Here is a 24,531-nt window from a genome sequence, read left to right on the forward strand (position 1 = left end):
ATAATCTCACTAAAACACTATAAACAGATAAGGGATTTTCCAGAATTATCCTAGTAAATGTGTCTAATAACATCCTCCTTGCAGACTATAATTACTGGTTTGCAAAAAATATTTTTAACCCAAATAGGTGAGATTAGACCAGTGTTTTTCAACCGCTGTGCCGCGGCATACTAGTGTGCCGTGAGATACAGTCTGGTGTGCCGTGGGAGATTATCTAATCTCACCTATTTGGGTTAAAATATTTTTTGCAAACCAGTAATTATAGTTTGCAAATGATTTGTTGTTGTTGAGTGTCGGTGATGTCTAGAGCTCTTCCATACCAGTAGGTGGCAGCCGGGAGCTAATCGCTTTGTAAATGTCGGAAACAGTGGGAGGCAGCATGCAGGTAAAAAGGTGTCTAATGCTTAAACCATAAATAAACAAAAGGTGGGTGCCCCTAAGAAAAGGCATTGAAGCTTAGGGAAGGCTATGCAGAACAGACTAAAACTGAACGGGCTACAAAAGTAAACAAATATACAATGCTGGACGACAGCAAAGACTTACTGTGGAGCAAAGGCGGCATCCACAATGTACATCCGAACATGACATGACAATCAACAATGTCCCCACAAAAAAGGATGAAAACAAATGAAATATTCTTGATTGTTATAACAAAGTAGACGCGGGAAATATTACTTAAAGGAATATATGAAACTGCGAAATACCAACAAAAAAAGAGAAAAATCCACCAAAATAGGAGCGCAAGACAAGAACTAAAACACTACACACAGGAAAACAGCAAAAATGTGAAAATAAGTCATGATGTGATGTGACAGGTGGTGACAGTACACCTACTTTGAGACAAGAGCTATAGTGATGCATACTTGCTTATGCTTTAAGGTCATATCCAACAATTGCGACAACCACATTTTACTGTTAAGTGAGTTTAAATTTTAAATAATTTCTGGTGGTTGTGTGCCTCCGCATTTTTTCAACGCAAAAAATGTGCCTCGGATCAAAAAAGGTTAAAAAACACGGGATTAGACAATCTCCCACAGGCACACCAGACTGTATCTCACGGCACACTAGTGTGCCACGGCACAGTGGTTGAAAAACAAAACTAAAATGCATAAAAATAGATATTATGTTAGCTGTTGCTGAAGTGGCAGTTTGGGGTGTACCTCCACCTTTTAGGCTCAATAAACAAGTGAAAAATTAAAGAAAACTGGAAAAAGTGAAACACTTCTTTATTTTCTCGGCGACAACGAGCTGGATAAGCTTCCGTCACCAAGCAACACGAGTTCCCATGGCGAAAAACATCTCGCGAGACTTCCCTCTCACCTCCCAACCCTCCTTCTTTTGTCACCTTGACATAACATAAAACTGGCTATTGTCTTACTATAAGCTCTGGCTTGTGTCATTGACATTATAAAACGTTTATATTCAATCATTTATGAGCAAAAGTGTGGACGAGTTGTCGTTTCTTGTCTGACTGCTGGCGGCAAGGGAGCAGCGAAGGAGGCTCGCTTTCAATTTTGGAACGCTTTCCCGCCGAGATTTGGGCTTGTGCAGTTGTGCGACTGCCACGTCTCGACTTGCAGCGACGGGACAGGTAGCATCCATTATAGCATAACGCACATAAAACAAGACATTCCACGCAGAGGCAGACGGCACGCAAGCAGTGGGAATTGTCTTCACGCTCCGGTGAGAAACGAGCTTTCTTTCGAGCGGCGCGGTTTGTTTGTGTCAGTTAGCATGCTAACTATTGGCTAGCCGCGAACAGCTGCTGTTTTTGTTTGACGTCCGTCTTGTTTTACTGTTTGAGTTGGCGTTTAAAGTTAATCCTCCTTAACCCAGGTAAGAGAAAGGGGAGTTTAGTCGGTCACAAACGTGCATGAGAAAGTCAGACTGAGTCAAGAGACCACTGCTACTTTTGTTTTTACTCTGGTACTTCCTGCAAGTCACAAGTTGAAGCATGATTCAACAATAAGTCAGAAACAACTGGTTTCCCTGTTATGTAATGATTAAAAAAAATATACATACTTAAACTAGGGCTGGGCGATATGGCCTTTTTTTAATATTTCGATATTTTTAGGCCATATCGCGATACACGACATATATCTCGATATTTTGCCTTGAATGAACACTTGATGCATATAATCACAGCAGTATGATGATTCTATGTGTCTACATTAATACATGCTCATTTTAAACTTTCATGCAGAGAAGGAAATCGCAACTACAGTGAGTCAATTGACCAAAACTGTATTTATTAAACAGTTATTAAGCAATGACACAAACATTCATGTCCTTTCCAAAACAGAAAGTGCAAGATTGTCAGAGACATTTTAAGTGTCAAATAAAAATGAGCTGAATACCTTATATTACCAAATAGTAGCCTAGGCGTTTATTTCACAAAATCGATTTTGGAGACGGGCGTTTAAAAGAAGCAGGCGGTTATTTGCACAAGGCTTTTATTTATTTTTGCACCAGGCCATTATTTGGTTACAATGGTTCCTGTCCAGTTGTTCTCCTCCTCAGGGTAAAGTTGTTCCGACACAGGAATCGATTAAGCCAGCCACTCGTTGCATCAAACTGTTACTCGCAGTGGCATACAACTCCTTGGCCTTAATGCGGATCATTTTGCGGCGCACACAATGGTTCAGTCCACGAACGTGATGTATCCACTGACACAAATTAGCATCAAGCTCGTCGCTCACTTTCTTCCTACCTCCACCAGATAAACGAGCCCGTTTTCCATCGATTGCAGACTGAGATAGTACTTGTCCCTTTTTTTGTTTCCATTCTCGTACACGTTTTGGGTCAACGTTAAACTGCCTGGCCGCTGCCAAACCAGAATTCTGCTCTGCATACTTCACAACCGCGAGCTTGAACTTTAAGTCAAACTTTCTGTTCTTCTTCCCCTTTAAAGTATTCCCGTCCATCAGTTGTGGTGTACCAGTATCCTGTTCATTCAACTCACTGCTACTGTTGCTTGCCATGTTGAAACTTTTCCTCGTGGGTTTGTTGTTGTCGTTGAGTGTGGGTTACGCTGTATGCGGTGACCCATTGCAATATGTTGATTACCCAGAATCCCCACGTAACGGAACCCATCCCGGCACAGATTTTGTTAAGCCTTTGATTGTCATGTAACACTTTGGACTCCACGCGTCTGCTGTTACCGTAATTACCAGAATTACTGCACCTTTGCTTTTCATTTTAGCTTATAAATTAGGTTTAATGAAATCAATATGATTTTAATCTAAATTATGCAAATAGCAGCCCATGGGCGGCTATTTGGACATAGGCGGTTATTAGGAAGAGGCGGTTAATTCACAAAATGGGGTCAGACCCCGGGTGGCTATTAGGACACGGGCGGTTATTTGCTCAAGGGCGTTTATTCGGTAATGTATGGTAATAGGAAATCCAATAGTGTTCATCCTTCGCTATGTGGTAGGTTACTACAGAAGTTCTTAAATTCTGTTGTTGACTTTTTTTTCATACGATGTTGATCTGGAAATGTTTGCCTCAGCATTTTGATGGTGTGGGCGTGTGGCATCGAACGGAGCCGTTGACATGTGGAGTAATCGCTCTTCATTCTCCATCAGGTGATTTTTGAAATTATTCTACATATTAGCAGTAATGCTACTTTTTGTAGCAAAGCTTTTGGCCCACAGTTGACAAATTACGGTTGTCTGGTCGATATATTTCCACATGAAGCCAAACCACCGCCAGACGATGGACCCCCTTCAGTTTTTCTTGGGATTTAATACTTCCTTCATTTGTTACCAGATTCACACCTTCTTTCTCTCGTATTACCACTCGCACGCCTCTGCCAGCATCACACCTAACGTTACCCATGCTGCTACCTATCTGCTCCTCGAGGGCATATACGTATGTGACGTATGACGTGACAATATGTGACATATGTAAGAAGGTGCGCTTGCTGTCTGTGAGAAGGACAGACAGGGAAGAGTGAGAAGAACCTGTAGTGTAATGCCTGCAGCGAAAAGCAACTGCATGAGAACGTATACTCGAATATCACGATATAGTCATTTTCTATATCGCACAGACACAAACCCGCAATATATCGTGTATATCGATATATCTCCCAGCCCTAACTTAAATAACCTCAGCTATTACCCTTTTGTCCAGAGAGTTACTGACTGATGATTCTCATGGTTTTTTGTTTTCCAGGTCATACTATGGGGTGCCGACATGTGCTGGCGGTTACACTCGCAACTTCTGCAATCCTGCTTCTCGCCTTCCGTCTGAGTGACGCTCACGGCCACTCGCACGATCACCACGGCCACGCCCATGGCCATCACGGCCACGCCCACGACCATCACGGCCACTCGCACGGAGACGACCACGGTCACTCGCACGGCCAGGAGGCAAAGATGTACCACGGCGCCAGCAAGTGGAGCGCTGAGGCCAACCTGTCGCCGGAGGAGGAGGACCATGTGCATCACCACGGGCACGCACACGACCACGGGCACGCACACGACCATTATGATAATGTTGTTCACCCGGACAAGAGCGAAGAGCCCAGACATGGAGGGCTGAAGAGTGATGCAGAGAAGAGGACCATGGCAGAATTGTGGATGCAGGTCAGAGTCTTAAACAATAATTCATCTTCCTTAACAGCCTTCCTGACTCGGCGACACGCCCCCCTCTCTCCCTTCCCTCAGGCGATCGGCGCCACACTGCTCATCAGTGCCGCGCCTTTCCTCATCCTCTTCCTCATCCCAGTGCAGTCCAACAGTGACCAGCACCAGAACCTGCTCAAGGTGCTGCTGAGCTTTGCGTCGGGCGGCCTGCTAGGCGACGCCTTTCTCCACCTCATACCGCACGCTCTAGGTAGGTGGCTGCTCATCATGATCAATAATCAAATCTCTGTGAGGTATTATTTTAGCGAAACAACATACAAATACTGTACATATCTCAATCAATATGTGTGTAATCAGATTTGCATACCCGCGTTGTAATTTGTGTGTCAGTGTTGCGATTTGTATGTCCGAAAAAAAAAATCTGTTTATCTGTGTTCTATTTGTGTGTGGCTTAAAATGGTTTTCAAGATTTGAGAACTTTAATTACAGTACTTTGTAATATGTACCTAAACTAATGTCCTCTACTTGGTCGAAATAGGGTTAAATGGTAAACAAATAAATGAAAGGTTTCACAAACCATAAACTTTGTTATGACTGTTTAACACATATTTGTGTTAAATGGTAATTATTCAGTATGAGTGACAACATTTTTTAACAATCATGGCGTTTCACGTAAAGAATATTAGTCCGGTATCAACTATGAATATTGCCTAATACAGTGGTTCTCAAATGGGGGTACTTGAAGGTATGCAAAGGGGTACGTGAAATTTTAAAAAAAATATTCCAAAAATAGCAACAATTCAAAAATCCTTTATAAATATATTTATTGAGTAACACTTCAACAAAATATGAATGTAAGTTCATAAACTGTGAAAAAAAATACAACAATGCAATATTAAATGTTGACAGCTAGATTTTTTGTGGACATATTCCATAAATATTGATGTTAAAGATTTTTTTTTGTGAAAAAATGTTTAGAATTAAGTTCATGAATCCAGATGGATCTCTACTACAATCCCAAAAGAGGGCACTTTAAGTTAATGATTACTTCTATGTGTAGAAATCTTTTTTTATAATTGAATCACTTGTTTATTTTTCAACAAGTTTTTAGTTATTTGTATATCTTTTTTTCCAAATAGTTCAAGAAAGACCACTACAAATGAGCAATATTTTGCACTGTTATACAATTTAATAAATCAGAAACTGATGACATAGTGCTGTATTTTACTTCTTTATCTCTTTTTTTTCAACCAAAAATGCTTTGCTCTGATTAGGGGGTACTTGAATTAAAAAACTGTTCACGGGGTACATAACTGAAAAAATGTTGAGAACCACTGGCCTAATATACTGGACGATTAAAATGATATCAATATATATTGCGATAGACATTTAGGTGATATAAATAAAGATGCCTTCGATAAAACCCTCGATTATTTTTTCTTCTTGTTTTGAAGAAACTGGAAATTGTTAAGCAATGTTGATTGCATAAAAAAAGGCACTCGCTCTCTGGTAACTGAGAAACGCAGGAAGTGATCACAGATCAGTGGGAGTGACACGCTAACAGCCAATCAGGTAACAGTATCAACTATCACGTTTGGTTGAGTCACCTTGTCTCGCGGTTGATTCTTTGCATGGAGTGAAAAGAGAAAGTAAAAATGAGTGCTGCAGAGAGCGGAGAAATTTTGGTTAAAACAGGAAAAGACACCTCGATCGACATTATGGTAGTTGTTTAGATATTTAAAAAAACAGATAAATGATGCAAGGCCGCCCTAACTAAGACCGGTAATACCACACTCACCCTTTAGAGCACAGCTAAAACATCCTGGCACTAAACATGCAGAAAATAGTTCTTTTCAGGTTTCTCTGTTTACATTTTTACACTTTGCACTAATTTGTCACACTTTAAGCAGTTCTTACATGTTAATTTTTTTTGCACCTTCATTTTCAGAGGTTGTTTTTAAATGTTAAATGTGATTGTATAATTTTGTTTAAATTTAGTTTTTCTCATGGTTGTGTTGACATTTCCTTTCTGTCTTGAAAGCTGAGCGGATTAGATCAGAGGAAGACTACCGTATTTTTGGACTATAAAGCGCACTTAAAAGCCTTTAATTTTTTCAAAACTCGACAGTGCACCTTAAAACCCAGTGCGCCTAATGTACGGAATAATTTTGGTTGTGCTTATGACCTTGAAGCTTTTTTATTTGGTACATGGTGAAATTATAAGTTTGACCAGTAGATGGCAGTCACACATAAATACATGTAGACTGCAATAAAGTTAAAGTTAAAGTACCAATGATTGTCACTATGATGGCAGTCACACATAAGATATACATGTAGACTGCAATATGACTCAAGTAAACAACACAAATTGAATATGTTCCATGAAAATATAGAACATTACATACAGTGCTCAAAAAGCTATCAAAATGTTTTAGCACGACTTCGGTAAGCTGTGAAACCGCACGGTTTGATGGATTGTACTCTGCTTTAACAGGAGTATTATTATGGTGTGTGTATAAGGTAAGACATTATCTGGCGGTTTTTTTCGCTATATTATGCAAAAGCAACTTTTCTTAACTTCTGGTACCTGCTGATCTGCATTTTGGATCTGCATAAGTCCTGAACATTTGCACGCCTCCGCCTTTGTGGTCTGTGAGGACAGCATAGTCGATAAGCTTCTTCTTTTTCGCTATCTTCTTGTTATGGGACATTCATCCTCCGCCATTGTCATTTCTAATATAAAGTAGTGTAAAGTTCTTACTTATATCTGTCAGTAAACTCGCCATGAAAGCGCTAAAACATACCGGTGTAGTGAGTTTACATTATTCATCCAAAGAACTTTAGTTATTTGAGAGTTCCTGTCAGATGGTTTTTCACGGGACACATTTCCGTCGTCGTAATTGTACTAGTCAGCCACGGATGAGGAGATGCTGCTCCATTATTGATTTAAGTAAAGTCTGAATGTCATTAAAACAGTTAGCTCCATCTTTCGAAACTTCTTCCACTCCTGTCCTTGCACGCTACAACAGAGATGATGAAGTGAAGTGAATTATATTTATACAGCGCTTTTTCCTCAAGTGACTCAAAGCGCTTTACAAAGTGAAACCCAATATCTAAGTTACAATTAAACCAGTGTGGGTGGCACTGGGAGCAGGTGGGTAAAGTGTCTTGCCCAGGGACACAACGGCATTGAACCTGCAACCCTCAAGTTGCTGGCACGGCCGCTCTACCAACCGAGCTATACCGCCCCTAGTGATGGAGAAAAGACGCTGCCGTAAGGCGAGCCACGTAAATAAAACGGTGCATCCTTAAGCGACTGCCAGAAAGCGGCTTCAAGATGATCTGTAAAACATAATCTATGCAACATTTTGACCAAATAAACACCATTACATGTTATGTAGACCACAAGGAAGTGTATAATATTTAGAAAACAAATAAAAATGATCCTTATAATGGGCCCTATAAACCGATGCACCTTTTGTATTAATATAGATCTGACAAGAACCGTTCATCGGCACTGCGCCCTATGGCCTGGAAAATATGGTACATTTTAAATAACAATAGTTACATATAATGTATTTTTTCCTAGCCCTTATTTTGATAGGTCATAAAAAAATATTTATATCGGCCGATACAAAACACCTATATCGTGATACAGTTTTCAGGAGTATTGTCCAGCCCTAGTCTGGTATCCACTATTAGCATCGCCAACCGGAATCGAAGGCTGGTGAATGGAAGCTAACTTGTCTAACATCGCTTGGTGTTAGGCGCCGACTAGTGGTGAGTGTAGGGAAAGAAAAGGTGAAGTAACACGCAAATATTTTCAAGATTGCTGGACGCACGCACAGATCTACAACAGCAGAAATGTAGAAAAATTAACATGTAAAGACAATTGCGGGTTCCTGCTTCAAGCAGAGTTGAACATGGACACTGATGCGCCGATTTTTTTTAAAGAAATGTTTTTACACACAAATTAGAACAGACACACAGCTCCGATTGCACCGATTGATACACATTTGCACATTATTTTGCGACAATTGTACTTCCATACCATCTCTCGTGCTAAACGACACTGACGTGAAGAAAAAAATTTTCAAAATTTCTGTTTTGCAGAACCGCACTCACACCACAGCGACGATCATGGAGGCGACGATCATGGAGACTCTCACGACCACGGCCACTCTCACGGTAGGCGGATAGGTCCCTGACAAAGTGTCCAAAAATTGACTTCACATAAGTCAACTTTTCCCGTCTTAATCCACAGGCGCTGCCCATGATCACATGATGTCCGTGGGACTGTGGGTTTTGGGCGGCATAATCGCCTTTCTGGTTGTGGAGAAGTTTGTGCGTTTGTTGAAGGGAGGACACTCGCACGGTACGATTACAACACCCCTCACGGAAAATAAATCCATGTAGCCATTAACATTTTTGGCATATTTTCCAGGTGCCGTCAAGGAAAAGGACAGCGACGGAGAGGAAGAGAAGAAGAAGGAAAGCAAAGGCAAAATGGCGGCAAAGAAGAAAGAGAAGAGTGCAGGTGAGTTGAAGAGCGTTTTATAAAGCTGCCATGTGGTTAAGCCAGACCTGGGAAAATTAAGTGTAATGTGGCTAAGCCAGACCTGGGAAAATTAAGTGTAATGTGGCTAAGCCAGACCTGGGAAAATTAAGTGTAATGTGGCTAAGCCAGACCTGGGAAAATTAAGTGTAATGTGGCTAAACCAGACCTGGGAAAATTAAGTGTAATCTGGCCCGCCGGACATTTCCCAAATAATTTTTTTAGATCTTTAAGATGGAATCTGTAGCTGCCATTATGATGTGCAGTGATGTTTTTAAATAGTTGTAAGTCTTGAACGATACAAAGTAGTTTAATGGTTGACATCTACGCTTTTATATGATATACTAGTTACTATGGTAATCTAAGTCACAGCAGCTCAGACGAGGCACCAAGCAGTGTGGGTGAGTAGCGTTTCCACAGAGTGTTTCCATAGCGAGCCTGAAAATGCGGATGTCAGGGACAGAAGGAGATTTTTACAACAAAGTTCTAAACCTGAGTGAAATTGATATCAGATTGTATTTTTTGTTGTTTGTTTTTTACCCTAAGCGTTCATATTTTGCGGTGTTTGTTCCATTTTTGTTGCTTTTTGCTTGATTTTAAAATATGTTGATCGAGAGGGGGTTGGACGATCATATGTTGTCAATATTCAGTGTTTTATCGTTCCTGGTTAATACATATTGTAAATCCCACATTCTTTATTTCCATGTACATTCTGGGTGTCTCATTCAGTAAAAAAATAAATTCTATTCCGTTTTTTAAGGCGGTCTGTTGTAACGTTTTTATAGCATTCAATCAGACATTATTTTGAGGGATTGTCTCACACACACACACACACACACACACACACACACACACACACACACACACACACACTCACACACACTAGGTGAGGCGAAATTATTCTCTGCATTTGACCCATCACCCTTGATCAATAGATATAAAGTTAAAGTACAAAGGATTGTCACACACATGCTCAGTGTGGTGAAATTTGTCCTCTGCATTTGACCCACCCCCTTGATCCCCCCCTGGGAGGTGAGGGGATAAGTGGGCAGCAGCGGTGCCGCGCCCGCGAATATTTTTGGTGATTTAACCCCCAATTCCAACCCTTGATGCTAAGAGAGCTAATGGGTCCCATTTTTATAGTCTTTGGTATGACTCGGCCGGGGTTTGAATTCACAACCTACCGATATCAGGGCGGACACTCTAACCACTAGTCCCCAGACACATTTTTTTCTCTAAATTTGGCCCTCCGAGTCAAAATATTTGCCAAGGCCTTGTCTAAGATGAGATTTCCACAGGATGCGTCACGGCTTTGGTGCGTAATCGCCACAGCTGTGGACTCCTTTCGCTTTTTTTCGAGTGAATTTGTCTGTTACCATCGCCTGCGTTCTAGTTTCTTGTGCTAAATATACGCAAAGTTTAAATTTTTTTTTTCAGTTGTCGCAACACGGACGATCCATTCAGCTTGTTATGGACAGCAAACCATATCCGGCTTACTTTCAAAACAAAATAGTCTGTTTTCAGGGTGGATCTTATGTTACATTTTTGAAACGTCCTTAATGGGCTGCGACGGACATAAAGTCAACTTGTTACAAGTTTTTAGACATAATTTCACCTCGTTGAGCCAAATGCTGATTCAGGAGGTCCAAAATTTAAGGCTCATATGCAGGCTTATCCCAGGCAGCTATGTGCGCATATGGGGTCCTATGTCAAATGCCGGCTGATACGGGGAAGCATTGGTGTGGTTCGTTGGAGATGTGTGTCGACAATGCTCGCCAGAACGCCAGCTTGTGGGTTTTGATGGACCTCAAGACATTCATAGGTGTTTACGTCAATGTTTACTTTGTCACATGATTAAGCGCGGATTTGCGGGATCTCGTAAAAGTCTGCGCTTTTTCGTTGCACGGCAGAGCCGCAATCGAACGGTGGTGGGGATCGCCAAATGGCAGATGGCGCTGCCGTTTTGTTGCGAGTACGTTTCTTGTGGAAGTCACAGGTCAGACTCACTCACACGCTGACGTCCATGTTGCAGACATCAAGGTGTCGGGCTACCTCAACCTGGCGGCGGACTTCACTCATAACTTCACCGATGGCCTGGCCATCGGCGCCTCCTTCCTGGTGGGTCCAGCGGTGGGCACCATCACCACCATCACCATCCTGCTGCACGAGGTCCCGCACGAGATCGGAGACTTCGCTATCCTGGTCCAGTCCGGCTGCACCAAGAAAAAGGTGGGCCGCCCGAGCGCCGGTTCTTTTTAGCCGCCACCCCGACCATCCAGCTGTTTAACTTCCTGTTTCCCATCAGGCCATGTGTCTGCAGCTGGTCACGGCCTTGGGAGCTCTGGCTGGCACCGCCTGCTCGCTGCTGGCGGAAGGGGTGGGCGCCGCGGCGACCGCCTGGATCCTGCCCTTCACCGCCGGCGGCTTTGTTTACATCGCCACGGTGACGGTGCTTCCAGAACTGCTGGCGGGGCGCTCCAGTTTCGGCCAGTCTTTGATGGAGATTCTGGCCCTGCTGTTCGGAGTGGGCATGATGGTTCTAATTGCAGAGTACGAGTGAGAAAAAAAAAGTTTTAATTTGTTTCAATCTTTTTATCGCATTGTGGGACAAACAACTTTTTGTTGCCTTTGGCGGCGTCACCTTTAATTTGTATGGAAAAACATCATGCTCTTTTTTTTTTGTTTGTTTGATGTGAGGATTCAACCGGATGGACACGTCTTGACGGGACTTTTAGCACCTTCTCACGGTCATAAATTGTTCTGCATTTGTGGCTTTTAAAGCACTGAGGAGGCAGAAATGGACAGAATTCACACAATAGGTCAAAAAAGTAGTCAAAGCACCTGAGATGTGTTCTCACGTGAAGTTTGGCTGTGGCAAGATGGACCAAAAATAAAAGTTGATAACAAACAACATTAGGCTTGATGTCCTTGCTTGTGTTTGGTTCAGGAGAAAACACACAGAAGCTAATACAAACTACAGAAGAAATTAACAACTTAAAAAGATGTTTTGACAAAAACAGATGCTTTGAATTTCATCCATCCTTACTACTTCTACTTATCCGAGGTCGGGTCGCGGGGGCAGCAGCCTAAGCAGGGAAGCCCAGACTTCCCCCTCCCCAGCCACTTCGTCCAGCTCCTCCCGAGGGATCCCGAGGCCTTCCCAAGGCAAGCCGGGAGACATAGTCATCCCAACGTGTCTTGGGTCTTCCCCGTGGCCTCCTACCGGTCTGACGTGCCCTAAACACTTCCCGAGGGAGGCGTTTGGGTGGCATCCTGACCAGATGCCCGAACCACCTCATCTGGGTCCTCTCGATGTGGAGGAGCAGCAGCTTTACTTTGAGCTCCACCCGAACAGCAGAGTTTCTCACCCTATCTCTAAGGGAGAGCCCCGCCACACGGCGGAGGAAACACATTTCGGCCGCTTGTACCCGTGATCTTGTCCTTTCGGTCATGACCATAGGTGAGGATGGGAATGGATATCGACCGGTAAATTGAGAGCTTTGCCTTCCGGCTTAGCTCCTTCTTCACTACAACGGATCGATACAGCGTTCGCATTACTGAATACGCCGCACGGATCTTACGATCCACACTTCCCTCACTTGTGAACAAGACTCCGAGGTACTTAAACTCTTCCACTTGGGGCAAGCTTTCCTCCCCAACACGGGGAGGAGAGCTAGCCCCAAGCGAGAACCATGGACTCGGACTTGGAGGTGTTGATTTTCACCCCAGTCGCTTCACACTTGGCTGCAAACCGATCCAGTGAGAGCTGAAGATCCTGGCCAGATGAAGCCATCAGGACCACATCATCTGCAAAAAGCAGAGACCTAATCCTGCAGCCACCAAACCAGATCCCCTTAACTGCACCTAGAAATTCTGTCTATAAGAGTTATAAACAGAATTGGTGACAAAGGGCAGCCTTGGCGGAGTCCAACCCTCACTGGAAACGTGTCCAACTTACTGCCGGCAACGCGGACCAAGCTCTGATACTGATCATACAGGGATCGGACCGCCACAATAAGACAGTCCGATACCCCATACTTTCTGAGCACTCCCTGAATCTTTGAATTTCAGCAAAACTAAAATAATACTATTTGGTAGTGAAGGTTTGATGAAGCCTCATGAGGCATTGAATGACTTGAGCCAATTGGTTCGAGAATTTCTGGAAGCTTCAATGCATGCTTCGGCACAAGACACCACCTGCTGGTCCAATGTGGGATTACAAACCGCTGCATCTTAACCACATAATGTGTGATGCATTGAAATATTGCGTCTGTCATGGCAGTGGTTCTCAATCTTTTTTCAGTGATGTACCCCCTGTGAACATTTTTTTAATTCAAGTACCCCCTAATCACAGCAAAGCATTTTTGGTTGAAAAAAAGAGATAAAGAAGTAAAATACAGCACTAAGTCATCAGTTTCTGATTTGTTGCAAAATATTGTTCATTTGTAGTGGTCTTTCTTGAACTATTTGGAAAGAAATATATCAAAATAACTAAAAACTTGTTCAAAAAAAACCAAGTGATTCAGTTATAAATAAAGATTTCTACACATAGTAGTAATTATCAACTTAAAGTGCCCTCTTTGGGGATTGTAATAGAGATCCATCTGGATTCATGAACTTCATTCTAAACATTTCTTCACAAAAAAATAAATCTTTAACATCAATATTTGTGGAACATGTCCACAAAAAAAATCTAGCTGTCAAACACTGATTATTGCATTGTTATATATTTTTTCACAGTTTATGAACTTACATTCATATTTTGTTGAAGTATTATTCAATAAATATATTTATAAAGGATTTTTGAATTATTGATATTTTAAAAATATTTTTCTTTTAAATCTCACGTACCCCTTGGGATACCTTCAAGTACCCCAAGGGGTAGGCATACCCCCATTTGAGAACCACTGTGTTATGGCTCTGAATCAATGACAATGGATCACAATAAATGTTTGCCATAATGGTTTTGCTGGATGAATCAACAAAGTACAATATACATATTATATATGTATATTGTGTGTATGTATGTATATATATATATATATGCAAATACATACATATATGTGTGTGTGCATATATATATATATATATATATATAATATATGTACATACACACACACACACATATATATATATATATATATATATATATATATATATATATATATATATATGTGTGTGTGTGTGTGTGTGTGTGTATGTACATATATTATATATATATATATATGCACACACACATATATGTATGTATTTGCATATATATTAGGGCTGGGCAACGATTAAACATTTTAATCGAAGTTAATCGGACTATTTCTCCGATTAATCACAATTAACTGCATTGTATACGCAAAGCCCAATAATGAATTCAAAAGTAGTGTGTAATGCACCTTTATTGGAATATTCTCCCACACGAACAAAAGCGCCAAAACATTTGTTGTGCAAACACAATTTAAATCAGTCCTTGTTAAACAGTAGCAGTTAAATAGCATATTTTATGAAAATCAACTCAAAAAATGTAAATACAAACATTTAAGCTTATTGTCACTGCCAGGGTATTTAAGTTATCCTGTTTGTTATGGAAAATAAATATAATCTACATACAAATCTCTGAGCCACAATCATAACATCTGAACAGGCAATTTCTGAGGTAACAGCAGAAACATTTTTTTTAATCAGGAATCTTATGTTTAAAAAACCCATATTATAGGTAGTGGGCTGTTTTAGGGAATTTTTGATCAAATTATCTGTAGTAGCAATATTATTAATGTTGTGTTTATTCTGCGTAGTGCACTTAAAATAATTATGACCATATCTAGGAATTGATATGATGGGAATTTTCCGATTGTTTGCTTGGTGCTTTGATAAACTGAACGCATATACATGGTACTATATTGTGATGTTATGAGCCAGGGGAAAAAAAAGAACTACCCAACCCAGCATGCAACAGGAGTGACGCGCATGCGCGGTAGCCCGGTATAGGTTGTGTCGCCATGACGGCATCTTGTATGTTGTGATATGCACGCTCTGAGAGTAAACGTTAAGAACTCAGCCAACACTCCTCGTCTGCATTATTCATAAATAGACAGACAACACAAATACTCCGCTGCTTCACAGGCCGCTGGATGTAGCCGGCAAAGTATTCCCATGCTAGCTAGCCGGTCTAGCAAGCACGCGTCATTCAGTCCAAAACGGCCCGATCTATCCACATTCAGAATTGTCTGGCGGTCGTAAGTGATCCCGGAGTGACCACGCTGTAAGCCAGCCATGAAATTTGCAGAATTGTCCGGTATTTTTGCCAAATGTTCCATCTTTACCAAGAGCTCCTCGAAGCGGAAGCACATCCGGGAGATGCCATCTTGTTAAGAAAAGGCGTTAACAAAATAAAAGCATGTTAACAACACACGCAAATGTGCGATAAAATAATTGTCGGCGTTAATAGATTGATGAGTTAACGCGTAATTAACGCATTAATTTGCCGAACCCCTAATATATATATATATGCACATATTATACATGCACACATACATTTTACTGAACTGCAAGTCATTGATTTGCTCAAAATGTGTTGACAGTAAGTAGAGTAAGAAATTCAGTACACATTTATTTTTCCCTTAAATACCAATTTTCCTGCTTAACTTCATAAAAATAGACATACCGTATTTCCTTGAATTACTGCAGGGTATATAGTATGCGCCTGCCTTGAATAACTCCCGGGTCAAACTTCCCAAAATAATTAGCGCATGCTTAGTATTACCGCCTGGTCAAACTCGTGACGTCACGAGTGACACTTCCCCTGTCATCATTTTCAAAAAGGATGAGGCTGATTTCAATACCGGTAATTTGAAAACGCATAAAGGGAAGATGATTAAGAGCTATTCAGTAGGATTTGAGGTCCAAGCTTACATAACACTCAATTTTTTACTGCATGCCTTTGGTAAGTGCCAGAGTCAGAAGAGGTTTTAAAATAATTGGCGCATGCCTACTTTTACCGCGTGCCTTTGGTAAGCGCAGGAGTGAGAAGAGGTTTTAAATTAATTAGCGCCCCGGCGGCAATTCAAGGAAATACGGTATTTCATTAACAGCGGTATGTCATGCTTAACTTAAAACAGAATAAATTCATTCTGTAAGGCTTATGACAAGTCACTAAGAAAACTACTGTGACAAAAAGATAGGTGAGATATTTGTTTCACTCATACGACTGGCAACATTTCAATTGCGCTTTATTTATGAAGAAGATCTATCAGGGAGATTATTTTCTTGAAGTTATGTTGTGCAATTAGTCATTAAATAAAACTATCACGCACACTTATAGTTCGATAAAGTGGAATTAAAACCCACTACTACCGACCACGCAGTCTGATAGTTTATATATCAATGATGAAATATTAACATTGCAACACATGCCAATACGACCGGTTTAGTTTACTAAATTACAATTTTAAATTTCCCACGGAGTTTCCTGTTGAAAACTTCACGGAATGATGACGCGTGTTTGTGACGTTATTGGTTGGAGGGGACATAGCCCAGCAACACTTACGGCTAAAAGTCGTCTCTTTACATCGCATAATTACACAGTATTTTGGACATCTGTGTTGCTGAATCTTTTGCCATTTGTTCAATTAATAATGGAGACGTCAAAGAAGAATGCTGTTGGTGGAAAGCGGTGGATTGCAGCTGCCTTTAGCACCGAAAAACAGCCGGTGTTTCTTTGTTGTGAAGCTTTAACACAGAGCGGTCAAGCGAACATTTTTCTCTACATACCCCAGCAAGTTTTTGGATGGGAAAATTGTGATATTAAGTCGGCTCTTACCGGAGACTTGAGTGGATTACGTGACCTCATCCTGCAGCTCAAAAAGGCAGCTGTGATCTTGGCTTCTCGGCTTCTCTCAGAGACACTGGCGTTCACCGCAGCCATCCGACTTTCAGGTACGACTTAACAATCTCACTAAAATACTATTAACACAATAAGCAGATAAGGGATGTTTCCAGAATTATCCTAGTAAGTGTGTCTAATTACATCTGAAACTCTCCCACTGCCGCCACCTGGAGCAGTCGCCTTTTCTTTCTTTTTTTTTTTTTTTTTAGTGCTTCACTCTAACTTTCCTCGTCCACAAATCTTTCATCCTCGCTCAAATTAATGGGGAAATCGTCGCTTTCTCCGTCCAAATTGCTCTTACTGCTTGTGGCTATGATTATAAACAATGTGAGGATGTGAGGAGCCCTCACACCGGTGACGTCACGCGCACATCGTCTGCTACTTCCAGTACAGGCAAGGCTTTTTTATTAGCGACCAAAAGTTGCGAACTTTATCGTCAATGTTCCCTACTAAATCCTTTCAGCAAAAATATGGCAATAGCGCGAAATGATCAAGTATGACACATAGAATGGACCTGCTATCCCCGTTTAAATAAGAAAATCTCAGTTCAGTAGGCCTTCAATGACATAGTTTAAGTCACATACCTCTCAAGAGAAGGGTCCACACCGGATGTAATATCCTCAACGAATGTCGGACCATCTGCACTCAGTAACAAAACAAACACGCTCACATAAATGTTGCGGTTATTGCAACCATAGACAGAAGAACAAGTGTATTTTAACTTTTATACACTTACCTGAGTTATTTGCTGCACTGACAAGACGCCTGTTCGGTGTGTGTTGGCATCCGTGGCGAAACTGCCGAGTCAAAACTGGCGTGTGGCGTCACGGTTCAGCCTTTTCTTTCATTGGAACACCAAATTGGGAGAAAAAATAAATAAATAAATAAATCGGCTCTGTTGGCCACTTACCTAATATGTATACAGGACCAAATGCGTCCCTTGACAGCGTACTTTTGTTTTGTTTTTTAAATACGGGACGATTTCTTTTTCAAGGGACGTTTGGCAACCCAAATGACGTAACAATCACGCGAGCGACGCCATCCTCACGTTCATGTTTCGCTTTAAGATGCTGTTTTAAACTTGATGTGCACCGGTGATAAAAAAGTTTATCGCTGCAATAGTAAATGCTTACCTCAGTCTTATCTAATGTTAATTTTGAAGCAAAGGTAGCCGCAGAGCTAATCGCTCTAACTATTGCTGCAGTGTGACGTCATCACTTCCTGTGCAATGCGCGCTGTCTCCTGTCAAAACATACACTTTGTTTAATCATCATTTATTTATGGTAATTTGTTTAATAAATCACATGCGTTAACGCGTCAACATTGACAGTCCTAATATAAATATATCATTATCCAAACACACGTGGAAACACACAAATATACACACATATATACATATATACATATATATATATATATATATATACATTTATATATACACATACATACATTATATATATATATATATACATTTATATATACACATACACACATTATATATATATACATATATATATATATATATATATATATATATATATATATATTATATATACATATACATACATACATACAAATATATATACATACATATTAAGGGTGTGGGGAAATATCGATTTGAATACGAATCGAACTGAATACGTTGTGCGATTCAGAATCGATTCTCATTTTTTAAAAATCGATTCATTTATTTATTTATTTATTTAATCTTATCAATCCAACAAACCACTACACAGCAATACCATAACAATGCAATCCAATTCCAAAACCAAACCTGGCCCAGCAACACTCAGAACTGCAATAAACAGAGCAATTGAGAGGAGACACAAACACGACACAGAACAAACCAAAAGTAGTGAAACAAAAATGAATATTATCAACAACAGTATCAATATTAGTTAAAATTTCAGCATAGCGGTGATTAAAAATCACTCATCGACATTATCATTAGACATTTATCAAAATTAAAGAAAAAGAACAATAGTGTCACAGTGGCTTACACTTGCATCGCATCTCATAAGCTTGACAACAAACTGTCTCCAATATTTTCACAAAGATAAAATAAGTCATATTTTTGGTTCGTTTAATGGTTAAAACAAATTTACATCATTGCAATCAGTTGATAAAAAATTGTCCTTTACAATTATAAAAGGTTTTTTTTAAAAAAAAACTACTACTCTGCTAGCATGTCAGCAAACTAGGGTAGATCCTGCTGAAATCCTATGTATTGAATGAACAGAGAATCCTTGTAAATCGGGAAAAAAATCGTTTTTGAATCGAGAATCGTGTTGAATTGAAAAAAAAAAATTGATTCTGAATCGAATCTGGACCCCAAGAATCAATATTGAATCGAATCGTGGGACACCCAAAGATTCGCAGCCCTTATGTATATATATATATATATATATATATATATATATATATATATATATATATATATATATATATATATGTCTTGATTGGATTATCCGGATAATAGTGCTCGATACCGTGGTAGAGCGCAATATGTAGGTGTGGGAAAAAAATCACAAGACTACTTCATCTCTACAGATCTGTTTCATGAGGGGTTCCCTCAATCATCAGGAGATTTTAATGGAAGCATTCACATACAATGGTTTATATAGAGCACAGAGTGGGTGGGTACAAGTAGGCGTAGGGTGTGGTGATTGGCTCATGTGTTACCTAGGAGGTGTTTCCGTCTATGGCGGCATGTTGAAATTATTTCACTGCGCTTGTTGAGGGATGATAGATCTGGATGATATATAATAAACAGTTTCTCTTTTAAGCATAGGTTGCATCTTTTATTACCACTGTCGTAAGGTGTGCTGGATGCAAGAATTTGCCATGTTATTGAATATTCAACATTATTGTCTTTGAGGTTCCAAATGTGTTTGCTGAGTTCTGTAGAATTCTGCAAAGTCTGGTTTCTAAAGGAGGCCTCCTTTAGAAACCGGACTTTGCAAAGTCATCTGCAAAGTCATCTGCAAAGTCTGGTTTCTAAAGGAGGCCTCCTTTAGAAACCAGACTTTGCAGAATTCTACAGAACTCAGCAAACACATTTGGAACCTCAACGACAATAATGTTGAATATTCAATAACATGGCAAATTCTTGCATCCAGCACACCTTACAACAGTGGTAATAAAAGATGCAACCTATGCTTAAAAGAGAAACTGTTTATTATATATCATCCAGATCTATCATCCCTCAACAAGCGCAGTGAAATCATTTCAACATGCCGCCATAGACGGAAACACCTCCTAGGTAACACATGAGCCAATCACCACATCCTACGCCTGCTTGTACCCACCCACTCTGTGCTCTATATAAACCATTGTATGTGAATGCTTCCATTAAAATCTCCTGATGATTGAGGGAACCTCTCATGAAACAGATCTGTAGAGATGAAGTAGTCTTGTGATTTTTTCCCACACCTACATATATATATATATATATATATATATATATATATATATATATATATATATATATATCTGTAAGTATGTATATATGTATGTATATATATGTATATGCGTATAATATATATATTTATAGTATATATGTATAAATTATACATATATATGTGTATACGTTGTGAGAACTGGTGGGCATGGTAATGCCGGGTTTGTCCCTCCGTGGATGCGATGACGTGAACACAACAAAAGGTAGGATCTTAAAATATTTATTTAACAAAAAGAGAGCTCTGAACAGAAATGCTGGAGCTAATAAAAAGGCAAACCAAAAACGCTAGTATGAAAACTAGGAAATACAAACAGAAAACTAAACTTGGCATGAAAGTACAATCGAGAAAACAAATCATCAGTATGAAAACTGGAATAATCAAGTGGTATAGCGTGAGAGCTAGCGAGAATAAAAGTAGAAAAAGTAGCAGTCGTCACTTGTTGCATGAGAGCAATTTATGAACCCAGACCGAATGAACAGAGAAGGCCAGCTCAAATAGGAGGGTGATAATTAGTGGCAGGTGTGCGGGGCGAGACTAGCAGGTGGACTGATGAGTGACCACGGTGACAAAGCAAACAGGAAATAAGGAGTCGGAGAAATATACGAAATGGAAAAATAAATAGTGTAGATCTGAGCAGCAGATTGCAACATATGTATGTATATCCATCCATCCATCCATCCGTTTACTACCGCTTATTCCCTTTGGGGTCGCGGGGGGGTACAATCGGGCGGAAGGCGGTGTACGCCCTGGACCAGTGGCCACCTCATCGCAGGGCATGTATGTATATATATATGTATATTATATATATATATATATATATATATATATATATATATATATATATATATATATATATATATGTATATGCATATACATACATATATACATACACACACATATATGCATACATATATATACATAAATACATACATATATACATACATATATATATGCATATGCATATATACATACATATATATTACATATATACATATTTATATACCTGTACATATATATATGCATATATATATACACATATACATATATATACAAACATATATATATATAAAAATGTATACATATATACATACACACATACATACATACACACATATATATGTACATATACTAAATATATATATATATATACACACATACATACATATATATACACATACGTATTTACATATATATACACATACATATATATATTTACATATACATATATATACACACATTATATGTATATATATATATATATATATATATATATATACACACACATATATATATATACACACACACATATTATATATATATATATATATATATATATATATATATATTGTAGCTGAGATAGGCACCAGCGTCCCTTGCAACCCCAAAGGACGGCGTGGCGCAGTGGGAGAGTGGCCGTGCGCAACCCGAGGGTCCCTGGTTCAAATCCCACCTAGTACCAACCCCGTTGTGTCCTGAGCAAGACACTTCACCCTTGCTCCTGATGGGTGCTGGTTGGCGCCTTGCATGGCAGCTCCCTCCATCAGTGTGTGAATGTGTGTGTGAATGGGTAAATGTGGAAGTAGTGTCAAAGCGCTTTGAGTACCTTGAAGGTAGAAAAGCGCTATACAAGTACAACCCATTTATCATTTAAAGGGAATAAATGGTAGGAAATGGATGGATGGGTAATAGGGGTGTGGAAAAAATAGATTCGAATCGATTCTCATTTAAAATAAACTGGGGTAGATCCTGCTGAAATCCTATGTATTGAATGAATACAGAATCGTTTTGAATCGGAAAAATATCGTCTTTGAATCGAGAATTGTGTTGAATCGAAAAAAAAACGATATATAATCGAATCGCGACCCCAATATTCGATATTGAATCGAATCGTGGGACACCCAAAGATTCACAGCCCTAATATATAGGTATGTGTTATATATATATATATATATATACATATATATATATATATATATATATATATGTATGCATGAATGAATGTATGTATGTATATATATGTATATGAATGTATATGTATGTATGTATATAGGTGTATATATGTATAGTATATATGTATATGCATGTATGAATGTATGTATATATGTATATTATATATTTATATATATATGTATGTATATAGTTCCATATATGTATGTATATATGTATAATATATATGTAAATATATATATATATATATGTATGTATAATATATATGTATGTATATTCATCTATCCATCCATTTTCTACCGCTTATTCGCTTTGGGGTCGCAGGGGGCGCTGGTGCTTATCTCAGCTACAATTGGGCGGAAGGCGGGGTACACCCTAGACAGGTTGCCAGCTCATCGAAGGGTATGTATGTGTGTATATATATATATATATATATATATATATATATATATATATATATATATACTGTATAATCATATACATACTGGAAAATCAATTTTTGATATTTTTTTAATCGCGATCCCGAGAGGGACAAGTGATAGAAAATCGATGGATGGATGGATGGTTTAGAAAATAAAGAATATCAAAATAACCGTCATTTGCTTTCATATTTCAGAGTGGGGCCCTCATTGGAGAAAAGTTTAGACCCCCTTAGGTTAACCTCAAATTGGCGAAGGAACGTGATACTGCTTTTGTGCAATCTGACTATTTTTAGCTTGTTCGGCAGAATTGTTATGTATAAAAATGTTTACAAGTGTGTTGTATTCAGCATTCGGACACGCCTCTCGGTTCCACTTGGTCCTCTTTGGATTGGACTGTCGGTCCGTCAACATCTTCGGTCAACGCGCTCCTGTACACTCCTTCCAGGGACTGCCTGGACCGCCCCCTCGTCTTGAGCCCCACACAGAAGTAGAGTAGCGGGTTGACGCAGCTGTTGAAGTAGGCCACGGCCTTTGCTGCGGGCAGCCAGAACTTCACAATGGGGTTGGACTTCTCCTTCATCCTCATCAGCAGCAGGAAGTGGTATGGCGCCCAGCACAGGAAGAACGCCGTGACCAGCATGGCCAGTATGCGCAGGGAACGGGTTTTCCCTGAAAGCCGGGTGCGCCGAAGGCCCAGCGCGGCCAAGAAGTAACAGCTGAGGATAACCAGGAAGGGCACCAGGAAGCCACACAGGAAGCGTATGAAATAGAGAACCATTCTGGCGTCTTTGTTCCCCACCTCCTCCACCGAACACTTGCTCAGGTTCTTGCCGTCTGGGTAGACCTGGCGGTAGAAGAAGTACGGCGAGCTGAAGACGACGGCGGCCGCCCACACGCACACGGCCACAACCCTGGCCGCCCACAGCGTGCGGTGGTGCCTGGTGAAGACCGGCCGCCAGATGCAGAGCGCCCGGTCCACGCTGATCACGGCCAGCAGGAAGACGGAGCCGAACATGTTGGCGTACTTGAAGAAGCCGTTGAACTTGCAGATGAAGACGCCAAAAGGCCAGTGGTCCAGGAAGAGCTTCTTCACCAGCGAGAAGATCCGGGTCAAGCAGAAGATCTGGTCGGCGATGGCCAGGTTGACCAGCCACACGTTGAGGACGTTCGGCTGGGACAAAGACACACGTTTCTTTTATGGACATTTATCCAAGAAAATGATCCATTTTCAAAATTTTTTTTTACAAACCCCGTTTCCATATGAGAAATTGTGTTCGATGTAAATATAAACAGAATACAATGACTTGCAAATCTTTTTCAACCCATATTCAGTTGAATGCACTAAAAAGACAAGATATTTGATGTTCAAACTCATAAACTTTATTTTTTATTTTTTTGCAAATAATAATTAACTTAGAATTTCATGTCTGCAACACGTGCCAAAGTAGTTGGGAAAGGGCATGTTCACCACTGTGTTACATCACCTTTTCTTTCAACAACACTCAATAAACGTTTTGGAACTAAGGAAACTAACTGTTGAAGCTTTGAAAGTGGAATTATTTCCCATTCTTGTTTTATGAAAAGCTTCAGTCGTTCAACAGTCCGGGGTCTCCGCTGTCGTATTTTACGCTTCATAATGCGCCACACATTTTCAATGGGAGACAGGTCTGGACTGCAGGCG

The 24,531-nt window shown here is 40.0% G+C and overlaps 3 protein-coding genes across 7 annotated transcripts in view; 1 reads left to right on the top strand and 2 right to left on the bottom strand.

Moving 5' to 3' along the window:
* The window catches only part of LOC133551039 (major histocompatibility complex class I-related gene protein-like), a 43,234-nt gene extending 25,300 nt beyond the window's left edge, over positions 1-17,934 (bottom strand). Inside the window, exons 1-2 of one of the 3 annotated variants that reach the window (XM_061897323.1) lie at positions 17,757-17,932; positions 17,605-17,659 (exon numbers count right to left, since the gene is read on the bottom strand). The gene's annotated coding sequence lies outside the window, so the exon portion shown is untranslated. Of the gene's footprint in view, positions 1-17,604; positions 17,660-17,756 lie in introns of all 3 variants that reach the window. The other 2 variants (XM_061897322.1, XM_061897318.1) reach the window with 2 other exon arrangements.
* Positions 1,331-12,055, top strand: slc39a7 (solute carrier family 39 member 7). Of its 3 annotated transcripts, XM_061897313.1 has the most exons (9): positions 1,331-1,683; positions 3,512-3,587; positions 4,177-4,589; positions 4,671-4,839; positions 8,703-8,777; positions 8,854-8,964; positions 9,034-9,126; positions 11,177-11,373; positions 11,450-12,055. In XM_061897313.1, the coding sequence occupies exons 3-9, from the start codon at positions 4,185-4,187 to the stop codon at positions 11,702-11,704; spliced, it is 1,305 nt and encodes a 434-aa protein (XP_061753297.1). In that variant the 5' UTR covers positions 1,331-1,683; positions 3,512-3,587; positions 4,177-4,184; the 3' UTR covers positions 11,705-12,055. The 3 variants fall into 3 exon arrangements, with proteins under 3 accessions (XP_061753297.1, XP_061753299.1, XP_061753296.1); XM_061897315.1 differs by lacking the exon at positions 3,512-3,587 and having other exon boundaries at positions 1,331-1,591; XM_061897312.1 differs by lacking the exon at positions 3,512-3,587 and having other exon boundaries at positions 1,333-1,683.
* A 4,641-nt stretch (positions 17,935-22,575) lies between the features above and the next one.
* LOC133551045 (zinc finger protein OZF-like) overlaps positions 22,576-24,531 on the bottom strand; it is a 50,448-nt gene continuing 48,492 nt past the window's right edge. The window contains exon 4 of the mRNA XM_061897331.1: positions 22,576-24,021. Within this exon, the coding sequence (XP_061753315.1) occupies positions 23,194-24,021 (828 nt within the window). The 3' untranslated portion in view covers positions 22,576-23,193. The remainder of the gene's footprint in view (positions 24,022-24,531) is intronic.

This window comes from Nerophis ophidion, linkage group LG04, assembly GCF_033978795.1.
Source record: "Nerophis ophidion isolate RoL-2023_Sa linkage group LG04, RoL_Noph_v1.0, whole genome shotgun sequence".
Lineage (NCBI taxonomy): Eukaryota > Metazoa > Chordata > Actinopteri > Syngnathiformes > Syngnathidae > Nerophis > Nerophis ophidion.